At 41.5% G+C, this 18,313-nt stretch overlaps 1 protein-coding gene across 4 annotated transcripts in view; it reads right to left on the reverse strand.

The window, feature by feature from the left end:
* Nucleotides 1–7,140: 7,140 nt before the first annotated feature.
* HUNK (hormonally up-regulated Neu-associated kinase) overlaps nucleotides 7,141–18,313 on the reverse strand; it is a 114,796-nt gene continuing 103,623 nt past the window's right edge. For all 4 annotated transcript variants that reach the window (XM_056559497.1, XM_056559500.1, XM_056559499.1 and 1 more), the window contains 4 exons: nucleotides 15,856–16,024; nucleotides 15,592–15,675; nucleotides 11,450–11,609; nucleotides 7,141–9,316 (listed from right to left, as the gene is read on the reverse strand). In XM_056559497.1, coding sequence (XP_056415472.1) covers nucleotides 8,655–9,316; nucleotides 11,450–11,609; nucleotides 15,592–15,675; nucleotides 15,856–16,024 — 1,075 coding nt within the window. In that variant the 3' untranslated portion in view covers nucleotides 7,141–8,654. The remainder of the gene's footprint in view (nucleotides 9,317–11,449; nucleotides 11,610–15,591; nucleotides 15,676–15,855; nucleotides 16,025–18,313) is intronic.

Genomic DNA, 18,313 nt, shown 5'->3' on the forward strand with positions numbered 1-18,313 from the left:
ACCAGACCTCAATTTAAAGGGGTATTCCTGGAATTTTTATTTGACTATGCTGCAGGGGCTGTAAAGTTAGTGTAAAGTTAGTGTCTGTACCTGTGTGTGACGGTTTTCTCATGATTCTTCTGTGATTTTCACCCCAATATTTATTTTTAACAGTATACAAAATTACTGTTGTCTCGGATTTTTCCCAGCTTGCAATGCGGCCGAGACCTGACTCACTAGTCAGCTGATGACAGGGAGCCTGTCTGCTTCAATGGGTGGAGGGATCAATCTGCAACTAATGCAACAGCTGTAAGCACCCTGATTGAAAACCACAGGTCTTTTGAATGGATGCAGCTCATTTATGTTTCAATGGGTGGGGTGGCTGATGTGTGGGAGGGAAAAAAATGGAATGATGGGATTTGTAGGCAAAGAAACTCAAACAGGAAATACCAGTTCACAAAAAGATAGCCACAGTGTTATGGTAATCTCACAACATGGCCATTTAGCCCCAAGGCAAGCGCAGATCCTTCCTAAGCATGTCCATTACTGTCTGCCAGGTACATACTAAAATCCCCTTATGGTGGAGAACCCCTTTAATCTCCAAACAGCTGCCTGCAGGCCTGGCCCGTGCTCCAAACCTTACAGGTCAAGGCAAACATTCATATGTATGGAGAGATCTGGAAAGATAGCGGTTAACCAAATAAATATTCGTCCAACAGCTATCTCATGCATTTGGGTACCTTAAAACTGGCCATAGACATTAAGAGTCCTCCAGTTTATTGACCTCAGGAGGACTCAGAACTCAATTTGCATAAATGTCAGTTCCAACTACACCAACATCCACAGCATCATTGTCTCACAACAATATCTGCAAAACCTAAAGAGCTACTAGCAAGGGGCCTCATTGCCACACGTATGCTATTTCTTGGGTTGATGCTAAAAACCTGCCTGTACCTTATCTACATTAACTTGACAGTCATGTGAGATATAAGTCAAGCTATGTGAGCTCCCACAATGCAAAAGTACACAGTTAGCTGCTCATAGGTGTAGGAGGTATTTAGGCTGCAGAGTGATATAGTCCAGAGGTGCAGCCGGAAGGATGAAGTGTAATTCTATCTGGCCAGGGATTCCAGGATTCCCTAAAGTACTGGGTGGCTCATCTGTGACCTATGAAGGTACTTTCATTGATGCTTACAAGGTAATGCCTACTCAAGTAGTAGTGCCTCTGTGGTTAAGGGCTCCTCACAGTGCCCAGTACCCAGATTATGCTGCCTATGCTAAGCTTAAAAGGAGACTTGTAACTAGGTTCATTATGCCCCAATTATGAGCAGCATAGATCTATGCTTTCTTCTAAAGTTGTGGCCTTTGAGAGAAAACATTTTTAAAAAGTTCTGGACTCCTTCAAATCCTCCCTGTCCAACAAAGCTTGATGGCTAGGTAAGTCCTTACATATGTAGAGCGTATGGACAGAGTTGTCAAACCCACGGTCTAGAGGCCTACTTGGCTGGAGTAGTTGTGAAGTCTTGCTGTTACTATCGGACTTGGCTTGACTGAGAAGCAGAGTCTATGGTCTTACCCTGTTACCCCTGTCCAGGGATCTAAAACTCACTGTGAGAGAAACCCAGGTTGTCACTCTCAGAGTAGCCTCCAATAACAACAGATGCTGACAACGAATCCTTTCCAAGTACAGTACGGAAGGATGAAATGCATCGCGAGCACAATGAAAACCCCTATGCATTCTTTGGTACACAAACCTATTGTTTAGGTACTGACCAGTGAGAAAGGGTTACCAAAATATGGTAAGTTGCAGAGTCTGGTCTACAGCAAAGCATTGTGGGGGTGAAAACACAGACTTACCTGCCTGCAGTGGGCGATCAGTGCACAAGTTTACCGGCAAACATGTGCGCTAAATGGTTGCCGCATGCTAGCCAACAACCCGTGTGTTTTCACCCTTGGGGAAATGATTGTAGTTTTACTAAATATTAAGTGTTTCCGTGCATTATGTGCATTATGAGAGTGACAACCTCTAAAGACATTGTAGGTTGATAGTTAACAGGGCCCTTCTACAGGGTCACATGAATTCTGGTATTACAAAGCTAAATGTACGAATCAAAAGAATAAAATATGCAATTCAAATCAGTATCATATTTGTATAGTTTTTGTACTGTAAAATTTGGTTAAATTATTGTGCAAAAGTAGAAAATTGAAAAGGTTCTATTCAAAAGTTGGGGCATAATGGATAATGGAGATGGGGGAGGGCAATGTAGTTTCCCAAAAAATCTTTTGTAAAACAAAAGAAGAACAGGCGCTCCCTTGTGGAGAATCAACGGGATCACAGGTGCGTGGGAAGGGAGGGTAAAAATGAAGGCTCACCCTGCCAGGTTGTGCAAATTCCCACACAACTGCGTTTGTAGTATAGTGAACTGGGTCTGCAGCCTTCCTGGAATCGACAGAATTGCAGAGACGAAAGCTTCAGGGGTGCAGGAATACAGGCGCTGACCAAGAAGGGGACCAGTGAAGCCAGGTAGGTATCAAACAGCTTTAATCCAATGCGAAGCGTTTCACCGCGCTTGCGCGGTTTCATCTGCCTGATGAAATCGCGCAAGCGCGGTGAAACGCGTCGCATTGGATTAAAGCTGTTTGATACCTACCTGGCTTCACTGGTCCCCTTCTTGGTCAGCGCCTGTATTCCTGCACACCTGAAGCTTTCGCCTCTGCAAAAAAATCTTTTGACACAGTAATCAAGTACATATTTGACATAAGACACAAGGCGATGTATTTCAAGAAATGCGATTTTATGAAAAACGTTTCAATTACAATAAAAAAAAAAATGTGATTTAAATAGTAGGTACAATGCAAATTCCATCCACATTACAAAGTAACAATCTGCATCTGATGAGGGTTTATGTTACACATGGGGAGGAGAAGGGAGAGGAATGTTTGCTTTTTGCTACATTTCGAGCGGCTTTGAACAATAAGCACTAATTACGTATTCATGTAACGTGTTCATGTATTTCTGCCCAAATTAACGTCTTCTTCAAAAACATCCTTTGGTACGATCCGTGGAGCAAGAATTCGGCAGCTGATAGTTCTGATCTGGTGGTGTCAGCGTCAGCCATCACTTGTCCCTCTACATGTTTTTTAGGACAGATGCCAGATGAATTCTACAAGACACTTTCATAAGGCAGCGAGTTGTGAAAAAACAGACTGCAAGAAGCCTGTATGCATGTAAAGACAAGCCATTTGTTCTGGAATTCTGCCAGCTACAAAGAACAGTTCTTTGCTATATTATTGAAATTGATTAAGGTGCCATAGATATATCGCTTATCTTCTAGGAACCATTTCACAGCAGATCTGATTGATTTTATACATGTTGGCTTCATCCCACCAGCTGTCCATCTGACCTAATATGTCTCTACAGTGACCCCCCGACTTATGATGGCCCCAACATATGATCATTTCAACATATGATGGCCTCTCAGAGCCCATCGTATGTTGAAGGCAGCCTCGACATATGATGCTGCTGTGTGTCGGGGCCATCGTACAAACAGCTATCTGACAGCGCTGACAACTTCAGCAACTGACAGATAGTTGTTTAATGTGCCCCGTTCTGCCTCCTGTTACTCACATGCTGTCCTGCTAACTCACGGAGGCTTCCACTGTGAGCTCCGTGTAAGCCCCGCCCCCCAGTGCAGCCATAGCCAATAACCTGCAGCATCTTGCTTCAGGCATCCAATGAGCTGCTGGCTGCCCTCCCCTTCCTTTCCTATAGAGCTGTAGTCGGCAGGATCGTAATGGAGGACATTCTGTCCCCCCTGAAGGTATTTAAAGAACTGTACAGTACTGTATGCGATGTCACACATCACATACAATACATATACACACTATACACCCCATACATCAATGCTTCCTTATCAGTGTGCCTCCAGCTGTTGCAAAACTATAACTCCCAGCATGCCCAGACAGTCAATGGCTGTACATGCATGCTGGGAGTTGTAGTTGTGCAACAGCTGGAGGACCCCTGGTTTGTTAAACGCTCCCCATACACTCCACATACAATGTCATCCCAGAACCAATTAGCAGTTTCCCATAGAGATATGTATTCAACATACAATGGTTCAGAGGCCACAGAACCAATTACCATTTTTACATAGACATATATGTACTCGACATATGATGGTTTCAACATATGATGGTTCTCCTGGAACCAATTAATATCATATGTTGAGGGACCACTGTATATGACTCTATAATAGAGTGCATTATAATGGGCCATAGCATAAAGCATGTTCCGAAATACAGTGGTCCCTCAAGTTACAATATTAATTGGTTCCGGGACGACCATTGTATGTTGAAACCATTATATTGAGACCAGAACCCTATGGAAACCTGGTAATTGGTTCTACAGCCCCAAAATGTCATCCGAAAATAGGAAAAAGTGAGAATTAAAGAAAAATAAGTAGATAACTAATATAGAGAAAGCAAATCCTTACATATAAAAGTAAGAAAGATCTGCTGGGAGCTATAATCACTGTCTATGTCAGTGTTTCCCAAGCAGGGAGCCTCCAGCTGTTGCAAAACTACAACTCCCAGCATGCCCGGACAGCCAAAGGCTGTCCGGGCATGCTGGGAGTTGTAGTTTTGCAACAGCTGGGGGCACCCTGCTTGGGAAACACTGGTCTATGTAGAGGACAGGAGCTTCTTCAGTAACATGGAGTTTCCCTCACCTGGTGTCCAAAGGAGCAGGTAACCCTGGTACAGGTAAAGAGTACAGAACATGTAATATATTTCTGTACTGTAGGGGGCGCTACCAGACACCAATCAGTGCATACACTTCAGTAATATAGGTAAAGTGTACAGAACATGTAATACTTCCCTGTACTGTAGGGGGCGCAACCAGACACCAGTCACTGCATACACTTCAGTAATACAGGTAAAGAGTACAGAACATGTAATACCTCCCTGTACTGTAGAGGGCGCTACCAGACACCAATCAGTGCATACACTTCAGTAATATAAGTAAAGTGTACAGAACATGTAATACCTCTCTGTACTGTAGGGGCGCTACCAGACACCAGTCAGTGCATACACTTCAGTAATACAGGTAAAGAGTACAGAACATGTAATCCCTCCCTGTACTGTAGGGGGCGCTACCAGACACCAATCAGTGCATACACTTCAGTAATATAGGTAAAGTGTACAAAACATGTAATACCTCTTTGTACTGTAGGGGCGCTACCAGACACCAGTCAGTGCATGCACTTCAGTAATACAGGTGTTTTACCAGTAAATTGCCCATTCTGATTGGTCAGTTCTTCCGGCCGTTGACAAGTTTCACAGATCTGGACTGTCTGTACATTGTATGTTGAGTCTGATTTCAACTTACAATGGTCCAGAAAAGACCATTGTATGTTGAAACTATTGTATGTTGAGGCCATTGTAAGTTGAGGGATCACTGTACAAGACAAGAGAAAGAAAAACTTGTATTGTGGCCCAAATGGATAATCAACTGGGCTGAATTATCAAATGTAGCGTTCTCCCCCATCTATGGTGGAACAAATATACTAGTGTACCCTGATAATTGTCTTTTTGCTCCATCTGGACCTGTAAACGTTCCGGTCTTATATTAAGGAACTAATGGATTAAATAACAAGTTCACATTTTACTATTTAGTGCAATCAGGTCACTATGTCTTCGAAAGTCCAAGAAGTCATTTGATGCCAAAGCAACGTCACCATTTTGGAATAAGCCACAGGGCCAAAATTGTTGTGCATTCACTATTCACCTGTACCCCAAGTCATTGCATCACCTAATGTTTTCCCAAATTCTGTTCAGCTCCATTTCCATGAATATGTGTGGCCTCCACTGAATCCATCTCCTTCCAACCTGATTATAAAGAAAATGGGCGATGGGAAGCCCAATGTTGTGTTTGGTGGGGATCCAGTGCCCAAACCCCCTCTAATGTAACATCTCTCTTCTATCCATTGGATAGGCAATACAAATGATAGCTATAGCACAGAGTAACGACAGCATCTTAGTCAACGTAGCCAACAAATGATTAAGTAGGGATAGTAGTAGTAGACAACATGTAGACAACATATGGTGATAACTAAATAGAACCAGATATATTAGGCCTAAGCAGATTTTTACCACTTTTAAAGTCTTACAAAATGAGAAATAAATCCCAGAAGGATAATTTTTTTTTCTAGAAGGATCCAAACTACTAACACACATTGCGCAGAGCTTCTAAGAATCCGATCAAAATTTTACGAAAATATAAATATATATATTTTTTATTTGGAATCTTTCCACTTCATGTTATCCGCCACATCAATATAATCATGTGCAACATGAGTTTTATGGGCTAAACCTAATATCAATTTATCAGTCGTCACTTCACTTCATGGAGTGACAAGTAAACGTAGCTGTTTTTTTTTAGAATTTAAAAGGGTGACCTTATTCTTGGATGCTCACAGGTTATAAATCATGCATACACTCTAGAGAAGGCCATTGCACTCTACACACAGAGGTATCTCCATATACTGTGTTAGAGATTTCTGAAGGGACATCGTCTCCTGTAATGCTTAATTTCTCCTGTGGTGGCGCTGCAGTAAAACTTAACATTTACTGCTTGGTTTCCCTCTGGTTACATCTGATTGTTGGTGGTCCAAGCAAGAGGCCATGTTGTGGTTATTTTTTTTCTTGTGAAATGACCCTTGTAACAAGTAGGGATTAAGTACCAAAAGTGGTGAAACCCTTTAAGTCCAGTTTATTTATTTATACCTCTGCCTGAACATATTCTATGGGACTTACTGTATTAAAACTAAGCATGCACAGCTCAATTTCAGGTCAAATAAAAAATGCAGGATTATGATGTTTGCATTGGTATATGAATCAAACTATCATAGTGTTTATACTCATGGATCTACTCTTTGTTTATTGAAATTATACCATGGTGTTAGGTTCGAAAAAGGGAAATGTCCAGCGCTTTTGGATGCAAGTATTTCGGCTTTATTAAGTCATAAAAACATACAGCATAGGGACAAGAACGCCGACGCGTTTCGGATCTGTACGATCCTCAGTCATGGCCATGACTAAGGATCGTACAGATCCGAAACGCGTCGGCGTTCTTGTCCCTATGCTGTATGTTTTTATGACTTAATAAAGCCGAAATACTTGCATCCAAAAGCGCTGGACATTTCCATTTTTCGTTTGCCTATCACATTGGGCCAGGTGCGCTGCTGGCCTGTCCGAGCGCAGGTGAGGAAGAGTGGAGCTGTCGAGATACTTCACGTGCATGGTGTTAGGTTCGGTTAGAGAACTGTATACGGGACAAAAATGAGCCGACCGGAGTCAGCGTTTGACTCCGGTCAGCTCATTGAAATGAATGGGGTTCGGGCTGGATCCGGCTGGGATACGGAAGCACCCAGTTTTTGCTCCCCCCAGCAGTATCCGGTTCCCGTACACTACAATCGTTGTGTGAACAGGCCCTTAGCTGGAACACTGAAGACCCAAACAGTATGTTGATTGGCAGACAAATACTTTAAGGGTTAACAAGCATATTATCTGCACCTGATTTTGCTGCCGATTGAAGTGGTTCTCCATTGCCCCAGCGTTCGGATAATTTTGTTCCGAATGCTGGGTGTGGTCTGCGGGGTCGTTATGTCACGGCCACGCTGCCTCAATGCAAGTCTATGGGTTACATTGAGGGGGCATGGCGTGGCGGCACGACCCCGCAGCCAGCAATCAGAACAAAATGTTCTGAATGCTGGGGCAGTGGAGTACCCCTTTAATGGGTAGCAAAATCATCTGCACATAATATGCAGCAAATATATGAAGCAGATCCTGTACGTGTGAACATACCTTAATATAACTCTGAAATCATGCTATTTTGTTTTGGGTGGAGTAACATTTTAAAATGCTTTAAAACAAAAAAACTGAAAAAATAGTCTCAAATCAATTTGCTGGCCCTTTACATGGTGCCTTCTCTAACAGAAAGTCAAAAAGAGATCCTAATGTACCATATTACCAAAAAACAATGCCACACTTTCCTTCACGTGTCTTCAAAGAGCAGCTTATGGTTTTATAAAAACAAATAATAATAATAATTCATGAGTTAAAAAGTCAAGACAGAATGGTGTAAAACAATGAGCTTGAGGAATATGGTGACACTGTCAAATATTAACATCATAACACTTTGATGCGCAATGAGAAAATCTTAATGTGTACAACAACCATTTCCAATGCAAGTTGTTCCAGTTCCATAGTGTTCAAGGTCAGTGCTGGAAATGAACAGCTTAGGAATCAGGTTTGGTCCATGGTAGGTAGTGTCAGTAGACCACAGCTCTTTTCGGAGATCAGTTACTGTAGAACTTTGTTTTTCTGCATGTCCTCAAAAATGTCCATTTGTAATAGATGAAGAAATTGTTCCCATAAAAATAGTCAGTATTGTCACTGTACCAGACAGAGTTCGCGTAGTTTCCCTGGCATCACTGCCATAGAAGTGCAATTCTCGGAAAGTGATGGAGAAGTCAATGCATAAAATAAAACACATACAAATGATCTTGATACGATGAGGAAAATTACAAAATTCACATTTACAAATATAATTAACAAAGTTCTCTTCTTTTTTACAATGGGGTTTTAACCCTCACAGTTCTCAAACAGATGTCCAATCAGCAAAACCCATTCAGGTCGCTGGAGTTGAAATTGGTATAACCCGGGCTCATCTGTTGCAGTGGTGGCATTCGAGATTCCAATGAGTTATCAGGTTTAGGAGAGGTAACCTGACTCCTCTTTCTCAACATCTGTCCAATGCCCATCATGGGAAATCGACCTCGGCTTCTAACACAGTTTGGGCTTCCCAAGTTGCCGTTATTGTTACATGATGGGGAATGGGGAGAAGTTGGGGACATGGATTCAGAGCTGGATGGGCTACTTTTGTCCTCATATGTGAAAGATGAAAGGGTGGAATGAGCCTTCACAGGAGTTGTGCTGTCAAACTGAAAGATGGGGGATAGAGTCCTTTCACTGGAATGACGAGGGGAGAAGGACACCGGAGACCCTATGACCCGATACTGGTGGGAAGGAGACAATTCTATTTGGTCTTCTCTGTTCACAGATTCAAAGGAACGAACAACATTCAGATGAGGCTCCCTCATACGAACGCTCATGTTCATGTTCACAGTCTCTTGTGAGTGGGAGTCTTGACGTCTCATGATTTTAGGCGTTCTTGGATCTGGACTTTGCAATTCCAAATATTCTAAAGAACAGGAGGTGACGCAGGCTGGCTTGTTTAACCTGACTTCATGGAATGGGCTTAACCCAGTAATGGATTCTGCAAAAAAGCAATAAAACATCAATTGGTTTAATTTACAATGGTTTTAAATGACTAACTTCTAGACTGAGTGCTAGTGGTTTGTGATCTCAAACTACATTTCCTCCAGATAAGTAATATGGAAATTATACTGGTAAAATCATCCTAAGTGTAGGAGGCATGACCACCATAAGTAGAAACATCCTTCTCACCAAAAGATGTAATGTATGGGCACGTGCCAGCGAACCATATCTGACGCACAATAATGTATGTTTATTCATATAAAAATATGTAAATGTTTACATGCGATGCAAAAAGGCCTTCAGCTCAGAATTTGAGTGGGTGTTGCTTATGAAACAGGATTTTTAAAGGGCCACCGAGCCATTAGCCTACAAAAATCATCTCATCAACACAATTGCTAAATTACATAAACAGGAGAATTGTTTACAGAAACCAACCCACGGATTATGTTCATATTCAGGTCTTTGCATAATAAAGCTGTAATCATTTCTAAAACATATCATCATAGACTCAAAGTAGAAAAAAAAAATTACAAAATTTTCGCTGAAAAGCTAATGACTACTATTTTAAAAGAAAATGTTTGACCAACAGCTTTATATCCCTATTCCAACTTAAGTCAAAGCGGTAAGATATCTCCTTGAGGAGAACACCATAACGGTATGTAGAGATTCATGGGCCATTAGCGCTCCACTAGGAATTCTGGGAATAAAGAATTTGCAAAACATCTCAATCACACTACCGGGCAGTAGAAGTCCAACATTCCCAACCCTAATTTTCCCTGACATTTGCCATCATGGAAGATTCAGGAGGCCCCCATACACATTAGATGATCATCCAGTCCCCCAGAAGTGGGTTCACCAACTTTTATCCAATGAGTATGTCCAGCTTAAAACGTGAGCTAAATGTTAGGATCTTCTGCAGCTGGGTACACAATGGTGGAGGCCCATGGGAATATGACTTCACCACACACCATAGAAAATGGTGGAAGTCAACCACAATTTCCATTGACTTAAAAAAGTGTTCAAGTCTTCTTTAAAAAAGAAGCTCATCTTAAAAAAAAAAAAAAAATATATATATATATATATATATATATATATATATATATACATATACATATATATATAGAAGAAAGGTAGAAGCGGCACTCCGGCTTGTAGGTGAAACAATCACAAAATTTATTCACACATCTGTGCAGGCAACGTTTCGGCTCGACAATAGAGCCTTTCTCAAGCCTGGGATTGAGAAAGGCTCTATTGTCGAGCCGAAACGTTGCCTGCACAGATGTGTGAATAAATTTTGTGATTGTTTCACCTACAAGCCCGAGTGCCGCTTCTACCTTTCTTCTATACTTGGTGGGAATTGGTCTGTTCCCGGAGCCTGGCACCCACGTGGATCTTGAATCCTGTTTCACGGTGCTCCCCATACCTCTTGATTTTGTTATATATATATATATATATATATATATATATATATATTTATACACACACACACATACATATATATATATATATATATATATATATATATTTATTTATATATAGATGCAAATCATAAAATGTTGCACTGGACTAATACGGCTACCCAAATTTACTATAGATATCTCAAAAGTGCTTTGGATTATTGATGCTTTCAATCATATGGTCAAAGTAATCCCCTGGGTACATATTAAATACATATTACAGTGACCATTAGGGATGAGCAAGTACGCATTAAGTCAATTTGGTCTTTCTACAAAAGTTTTCTGCCTTCCAATTACTCCAATTCCTTGGTAAAATCATACCAAGCTTTTCCAAGCACTTTTGGAGCACTTGAAAAGCAGAACTATTTGTTAAATAAAATTGATAAAACAGTGGTGTATTGAAATCCAAAATTTAGATTTACTCATCTTTAGTGACCAGTTCTATATCAATGCACTAGATAATTGAGAACATATCCAATAAAGATATAAAACATCCACTGGGTCTTTTACCCCAGTGATCAGCTATGATTTGCTCGAGTGTCTGTCAGCAAGTGTTCAATTCTTCTGCAGCACCCCGACATGGGAAATAAATAAGCATGCTATCCATCTAATATACAGAGGTTCTGGGTCGTCCAGAGGGAGAAGGCCAGAAATAAGCAGGCTTTAAATCTTACCCCGCTCAGACTTTGACGACTTTCTCTCCTTGACGGGAGGCTTGGAGTTATGGCCTTGTGTCACCACACATGGGGGCTGCCTATGGGATGGAGAACACTTCTCCATTTTCTTTTGACAACGCTGGTCTCTTTGCTTTTCGGCATCTTTAGGTTTTCGTTCCTGTCAATTGGATCAAGAACATTCCATGGTCAAAACAAGTAAGTTTTCGTAAATAAAATTTAGAATCTAAGAAATTCATAAAAAAAGAAATAAAAAAAACACAGTAATTATTATGTATGAGAAAATATCTTGAGCGTAAAGCCTAATAGAATACGGAAACAAAATAGAATTTTTGTTAAGGCATTTTATATTAGTTTTATATCTGCTAAAAAGTAAAGGGAACGATACAATACTGTGTAAAGGTTGCACTGAAGAGGAGTTTTAACAACACAACTAAAGGTAATGACTCTTTTTTTTTTTTTGGGGGGGGGGGGGGGCAAATTTTTTCATAACATAACATAACTAAGCCTGTAACACCTCTGTGTTTAGCAGCTACCTGGCATTCCTCAGTCAATGAGATCTGCCATTGTCCTGCTGCACTCAGCTGTCAGCTTCCAGGAAATTCTTGAAATGTCAATCTTTACGTTTGTGTCTATTTCTAAGAAATCTGCCTTTTCTTGTTTTAGTTGTTTATGCCATTGAACATCAAGTTCAAAGAGACTTTACATAACGCAAATGATGGTATTATTTTACATGAAAATTACATAGGAAACAATATAGACAATGCTCCATTAAGAAGAGGCCTGCAGCCAAATTAAAAAAATAGTAAAACTAAAAAAAAAGCTTCTGTTTCATGGTCTAGTGATGTCCTAAGACCTCAAACAGACAGAGACGTAGCTATAGGGGGTGCGTAGGTAGTAGTTACACCTGGGTCCTCCTGGTTCCTGAGAAGTCGTAAAGGCCATTACTTAAAAAATGGTAGGTGGGGGCCTAGTTACAGATTTTACATTGGAGTACAGAAGCCTTGAGCTATTCCTCTGCACACACGGTCCAGCACACATAGACATGCACATGGCCCTATCTTTTTGTCATAAAGAGGCATAAATGAATAGCTTCAAAAGAAATCCAGCAGCTACAAGCTTGTGGCATGCTCCATCAGGTGCCATACTCAAGATATTTAGCCTTTTCTGTAATATGATTCTATAGTGTGAAGTTGTAGGGACTTTGTTCTGCCACAAGCATTTTTAGTCTAAGGCTAGGCTTCGTTGGAGTCAATTCTTTTCTGCATTGATTTTAGAGTAGACTTTCTGACCTAGAACCATTGGTTCTTAACCAGACTTTCTGTCCTAAAACCATTAGTTCTAGAGAAAATGTTCTGCCCTACAAGTATTAGTTCCAGAGTAGACTTTGCTTTGCCATGTGCATAAAGTCTAGAACTCGGCTTCAGTGGAATCCAATCTGCCCTACAAGCATTGAGTCTAGAGTAGACATTCTGCCCTAAAACCATTGGTTCTAGAGTAGACTTTTGCCCTACAAGTGTTGTTTCTAGAGCAAACTTTATTCTCTGTAAGCAGCGGTTCTAGAGTTCACATCCTGCCCTACAACCATTGGATCTAGAGTAGACTTTCTCTATATTATGGCACACAGAGTGCCTATAACTCCATATTGTGCAGCTGCAAGACTTTCCTCTTCCACGTGTATGAGGCCTAAGGCTAGGATTCAATGCAGTTTTCATTTTTATTTTTTGCCAAAATAAGAGCCCATGCACAGTATGTGTCCATAACTCTCTTTGGGTATATTATTTAGGATCCATGTAACCCCCAGACCATGAATACCACCATATGGCCAAGGTCCTAAGTTGCAAAGGTTGGGAGACACACTAAGTTTCCTTTCTGTGTCTCCTCTTATTTTGGAATCTGATCCTCACTTTCACTTTATTTATATCAAAGTAAAGCTCGGTCCTACAATTTGTACTAATGTAATGAATGTATGTTACAATAATGATCATGCTGCAATGAGTTAATCCTTTAAATGAGCACAGGGGTTAATGCTCTGCCGCCTGGGGAAGGCCCGGGATGTGCACTTTCCTTGTATCACATGAAGCAGGCACATCCTCCACTTTCATTCCTTTAGAAAGCAAAACCCTAGGAGGAGTTTCCGATCCTCTTTATCCCTTTTCATGGAGCAGGAAGCGACTCCTCTGACCATTGCTGAGACACGCTCCATCTGGCAGGCCCTGGACACATGTCATCACTTCACTATTGTATTACATCCTGAGCCGGCATGGAAAGCATTGGACCGTGCCTTGTTGGGAAGGGCTCTACTCTTTCTAAATAATTATGGTTGTAATACTAGACTTCTACAATAGGTGTTTCCTTATCTTTTCCGAAGAACCACACAATCAATGGGACTGGGGCATCCTGACATCTAATGTTCTATAATAGGGGCCTTTTATTTTGTTTCCATACATACATTGCTTTCTAATGATAATGTCCTCTGCTTATATAGCGCCAGCTTATTCTGCAGCACTGTACAATTGTGGGAAGCAGTAAACATACCAATACCCTGTACATTAAAGCTTTCACTGCCCTATTGCCTTTGTGTTATATGTCGGATAATAGAATGATATTCTAGTCTATTGGCCTTAAATATAGGGTATGATCCATCACATGCCACATACCCTCCTGGCTGTATTATTATGTTGTCCGCAGACATGCATTGTAAAAGTCAAATTTTATGTTTTTAATATAACATTCGGATTACATCTTCAAAAATCGGGACATTTAGGGCATACTCTGGGAACACCCCCCCCCCCCCTCCCCCTAGTAATGATCGGTCTTAGTAGGGATTTTCATAAATTTTTCATTTCCAACCCTTTGTGGTTTATTTTACATAAACTCCACCCTCTTTGTGGCCCAGTTTACATAAACTCCCCCCTCTTTGTAGTCCAGTTTACATAAACTCCACCCTCTTTGTAGTCCAGTTTACATAAACTCCACCATCTTTGTAGTCCAGTTTACATAAACTCCACTCCCTTTGTAGTCCAGTTTACATAAACTCCACCCTCTTTGTAGTCCAGTTTACATAAACTCCACCCTCTTTGTAGTCCAGTTTACATAAACTCCACCCTCTTTGTGGTCCAGTTTACATAAACTCCACCCTCTTTGTAGTCCAGTTTACATAAACTCCACCCTCTTTGTGGTCCAGGTTCCATAAACTCCACTCCCTTTGTGGTCCATTTTACAAAAACCACCCCCTTTCTACTGGCCAGTTTGCAGGATTGTCTAAATCAAGAGTGTTAAAAAATATGCAAACTTAAACTAAAAAGATTTGATCAACAAATAGTAGTTACCAAGCTAATCTAGGAGATCTGGCAGACATAATCCCAATATGTGTCAATAAGAAAACAATTTCCATATAGCAAGTGATCGCTCCAAACCTCACTACCTCCGTTGTGCTGGGGCTGGGGGGTAGGGCCTCCCCTCCTTCAGTACAAGCAGAAAAGAGTAATCCGGCACCAACGGCAGGTAAAAGGATCCAATTTATTGAAGGATAAATATAAAAAACAAGCTGGGCACAGCAGCCTACACGTTTCGGACAAGCATGTCCTTAGTCATGGCATGCCATGACTTAGGACATGCTTGTCCGAAACGCGTAGGCTACTGTGCCCAGCTTGTTTTTTATATTTATCCTTCAATAAAGTGGATCCTTTTACCTGCTGTTGGTGCCGGATTACTCTTTTCTGCTAATAAGAAAACCATGATCCACAAGTTCAGGTTTTTACCTAGTTAAAACCTGGTTTGGTAGCATTGGCATAGGGGATAACTAGCAATTGTTTGGTGTTGTAACTGCTGGGACTCACAGTAAAATTGTAGTCCTGAATGAACAGAGCGTACCACTTGTGCCCAGCCAGTACTCTAATATATTTCTATGAGGTTTCCAAACATTATGAAATGGTCTCTTTGGGGCTTAAAGGGGAACCGGTTACCTGTTTTATGCTGCCCAAACCGCAGGTGCAGGGACCAGGGTCCCGAAACACATTGATTTAGTCTGACACACTGTGGTGTGTCAGAGATATTGTACCGTACACAGCTTGTTTATTGTGATTTTCTTTTGTTTTTGCATTCTAGGAAAAGAAGATGTTGAGGATTATGGAACTCACCTCGTATGAGTTCTTATTGGACTTGTATTTTTCTAATGGATGCATCTGGTTCTTGTGGCAAACGTTGTCATTAATGTCAGGTTTCTAGTGAGAGAAAGAAACAGATGATAATTATAGGCGCTTCAGATAACAGAGCGGCCCCATCCTTATAATCATGGCCGTCACATCATCCTCCCCGTAATCCCTTATCTCTTCCAGAAACACACCGCGCCCCCCCCCCCCCCCCCCTTTAAAACATGAAACCAGCTTGTAAGTCAGGCCTACCCTCATGGTGATCAAGTAGCGCTCCAGTTTCCGGTTTAGCAGGAAGTACACAGTAAGGGTATGACAGGCGCGGTTGGAGAGGATGGCATTGATGACGTCACTGTGCTTATAGCCAAGCTTCTCCGACATGTGACGGATCACGCTCTGACTCAAGTCTTCAAGATGGATCCTGCAGGGTAGAAAGATCCTGGACGTTAGGAAATGATCCAAGGATAAATGTGTAAAGGTAGCAATATATTGGACTATTAATATTGGCAGAATTCAGTGTTTTCAATGGGTCAGATTTGCATGAAATTTACATATCAAAAATAGTTGACATAAGCAGAGCAAAAAAAAATTCTACACACAGTTTCTGATAATGAATAAACACCAGACGGAAACCAAACCAACTCCACTTAAAGGGGTACTCCACTGCCTCAGCGTCCAGAACTTTTTGTTCTGAATGCTGGGTGCGGGAGTCGTGTTGTCACGACCACGCCCCTTGTGATGTCACGCAACGCCCCCTCAGTGCAAGTCTATGGGAGGGGGCGTGGCAGTCGCCACGCCCCCTCCCATAGACTCGCACTGAGGGGGCGTTGCGTGACATCATGAGGGGCGTGGCCGTGACGTCACGACCACCGCAGCCCGCACCCAGCATTCTGAACAAAAAGTTATGGACGCTGGGACAGTGGAGTATCCCTTTAAAGTCATTAGGATCCATCGGGATCCGGTGGGGTCCATTCTGCAAAGGACAGCTCAGCTCAGTTTTTTTTTCCCCATGAGGGGACTCTGTGACAGGGCTCCGACGCAGATGAAAACTTAGTTCACATTGCAAATTGTATTATGATTTTTACTACCAGGCCTCAACAATCTCTACGGTTTATGGAAACAAAGAAAATTGACAACATTTACAGTTGCATCAAAGTGGATGCGAAAAATATTTGGATTAATGCCATCCGGAAATTAAGCAGTGGTACACATATTAAATCCACAACATGTCTATAGTTGGGTTGGATCCACTGCAGATGGGTTTACCTCCATTGACTTCAATGGGTAAGTCAAAAGCTGAAATGAATCTGCAGGTCCACAGCAAAATTCATTCCAGAATTATCTGCTGTAAAAATATTCAGCATTTCCTTGGAGTATGGCTCTACCCTAAGGGTGTATTCACACTATGAAAATTCCAAGTACTGTAAGGAAAGGGGGAGTGACTTAAAACTTAACTTTTAATAGTTATGCAGCTAAGACACATATATAATAAGTGCAGAAATACTGATAATTGGCCAGGGTTACTGATGCTAATCCCAGTGCCAAAAAGGACGAAAATGATACACACAGTTAAGAAATAAATCAAACTGTCTAGAATCCACCACACAATGACCCCATTCACACTGTAATTGTCACAGTCCGGATCATTATGGTGTAATATGTACAATGCCCTGCCCAACGTGTTTCAGTCCACTAACGGTGACCTCATCAGGGGCTATATACAGTTCTGTGCACTTGTACACACATCCGCCAAATTTCACTGATAGATGTCATGAAAGAGGGGACAAAACATAATATGAGACTGCTGATACTGTTGCAGTCTCATAGACAGTAATGCAACTCTGTTGGACTCAATAGAAACAGTATTTGAGGTACGTCCGGTGGTTCATGTCCAGCGTCCTGACTGTGACTCCATGTGCGCGCCCGCAGTGGTGGGGAGCTGTGCGCACACTATGAAAATTCCAAGCCAAGAAATTATGATTGGAAATTCCAGTACAGAGGCCTCCCATTGTCTTTAATAGGATTCTGCCAACCCGTACACACTGCCGAATTTCTGCTGCGGAAATTCAAATTCCAAACTCCGCCGAAAGAATGAACATGTTCATTCATTTGGTGGAATACGCACAGATATGCATTGCCGTTATGGTGAGCAGTTCTAGCACGAGTGGATCAGTCGGCGTTACTGTGCTTAAAATGTCTGCCCATTTTCTCTGGACAGACATTCCATAGTGTGAATGCACCCTAAAAGCAAGGAAAGGGCTGTAATGTGCAAAAAGGGATTTTAGGTGACAACTACTAGCAGGAAAAAAAATTGCCCATTTGTCCATTTATTTACATATGCTGGTTCTTATAATTTTGCATGACCGTAGCATTGTTTGCAACACTTTTCGGCCGATAGCTGGCAAAAAAAAAGTTGCAAAACTGAACCGTAAATGCTTTACCATGGTGAGGTGCACAAACCATATAAAAAATGTTGCATATAAAAAATGTGCAAAACTTGCACATATAACTACATCCTTAAAATAAGCCACTTTGCTTATTTGCTACAGCTCCCAGCTGGGAGTTGTAGTTTTGCAACAGCTGGAGGCACACTGGTTGGGATACACTGATCTAGATGGTGCCCTTTGGAGATTTTAACCCAAGGACCCAGTGCTTCCAGGAGTCCTTGAGTCACACATGCCACAAATTTAAGGGCAGATAAGAAGTGAAC

Source organism: Hyla sarda, chromosome 2 (assembly GCF_029499605.1).
Source record: "Hyla sarda isolate aHylSar1 chromosome 2, aHylSar1.hap1, whole genome shotgun sequence".
Taxonomy (NCBI): domain Eukaryota; kingdom Metazoa; phylum Chordata; class Amphibia; order Anura; family Hylidae; genus Hyla; species Hyla sarda.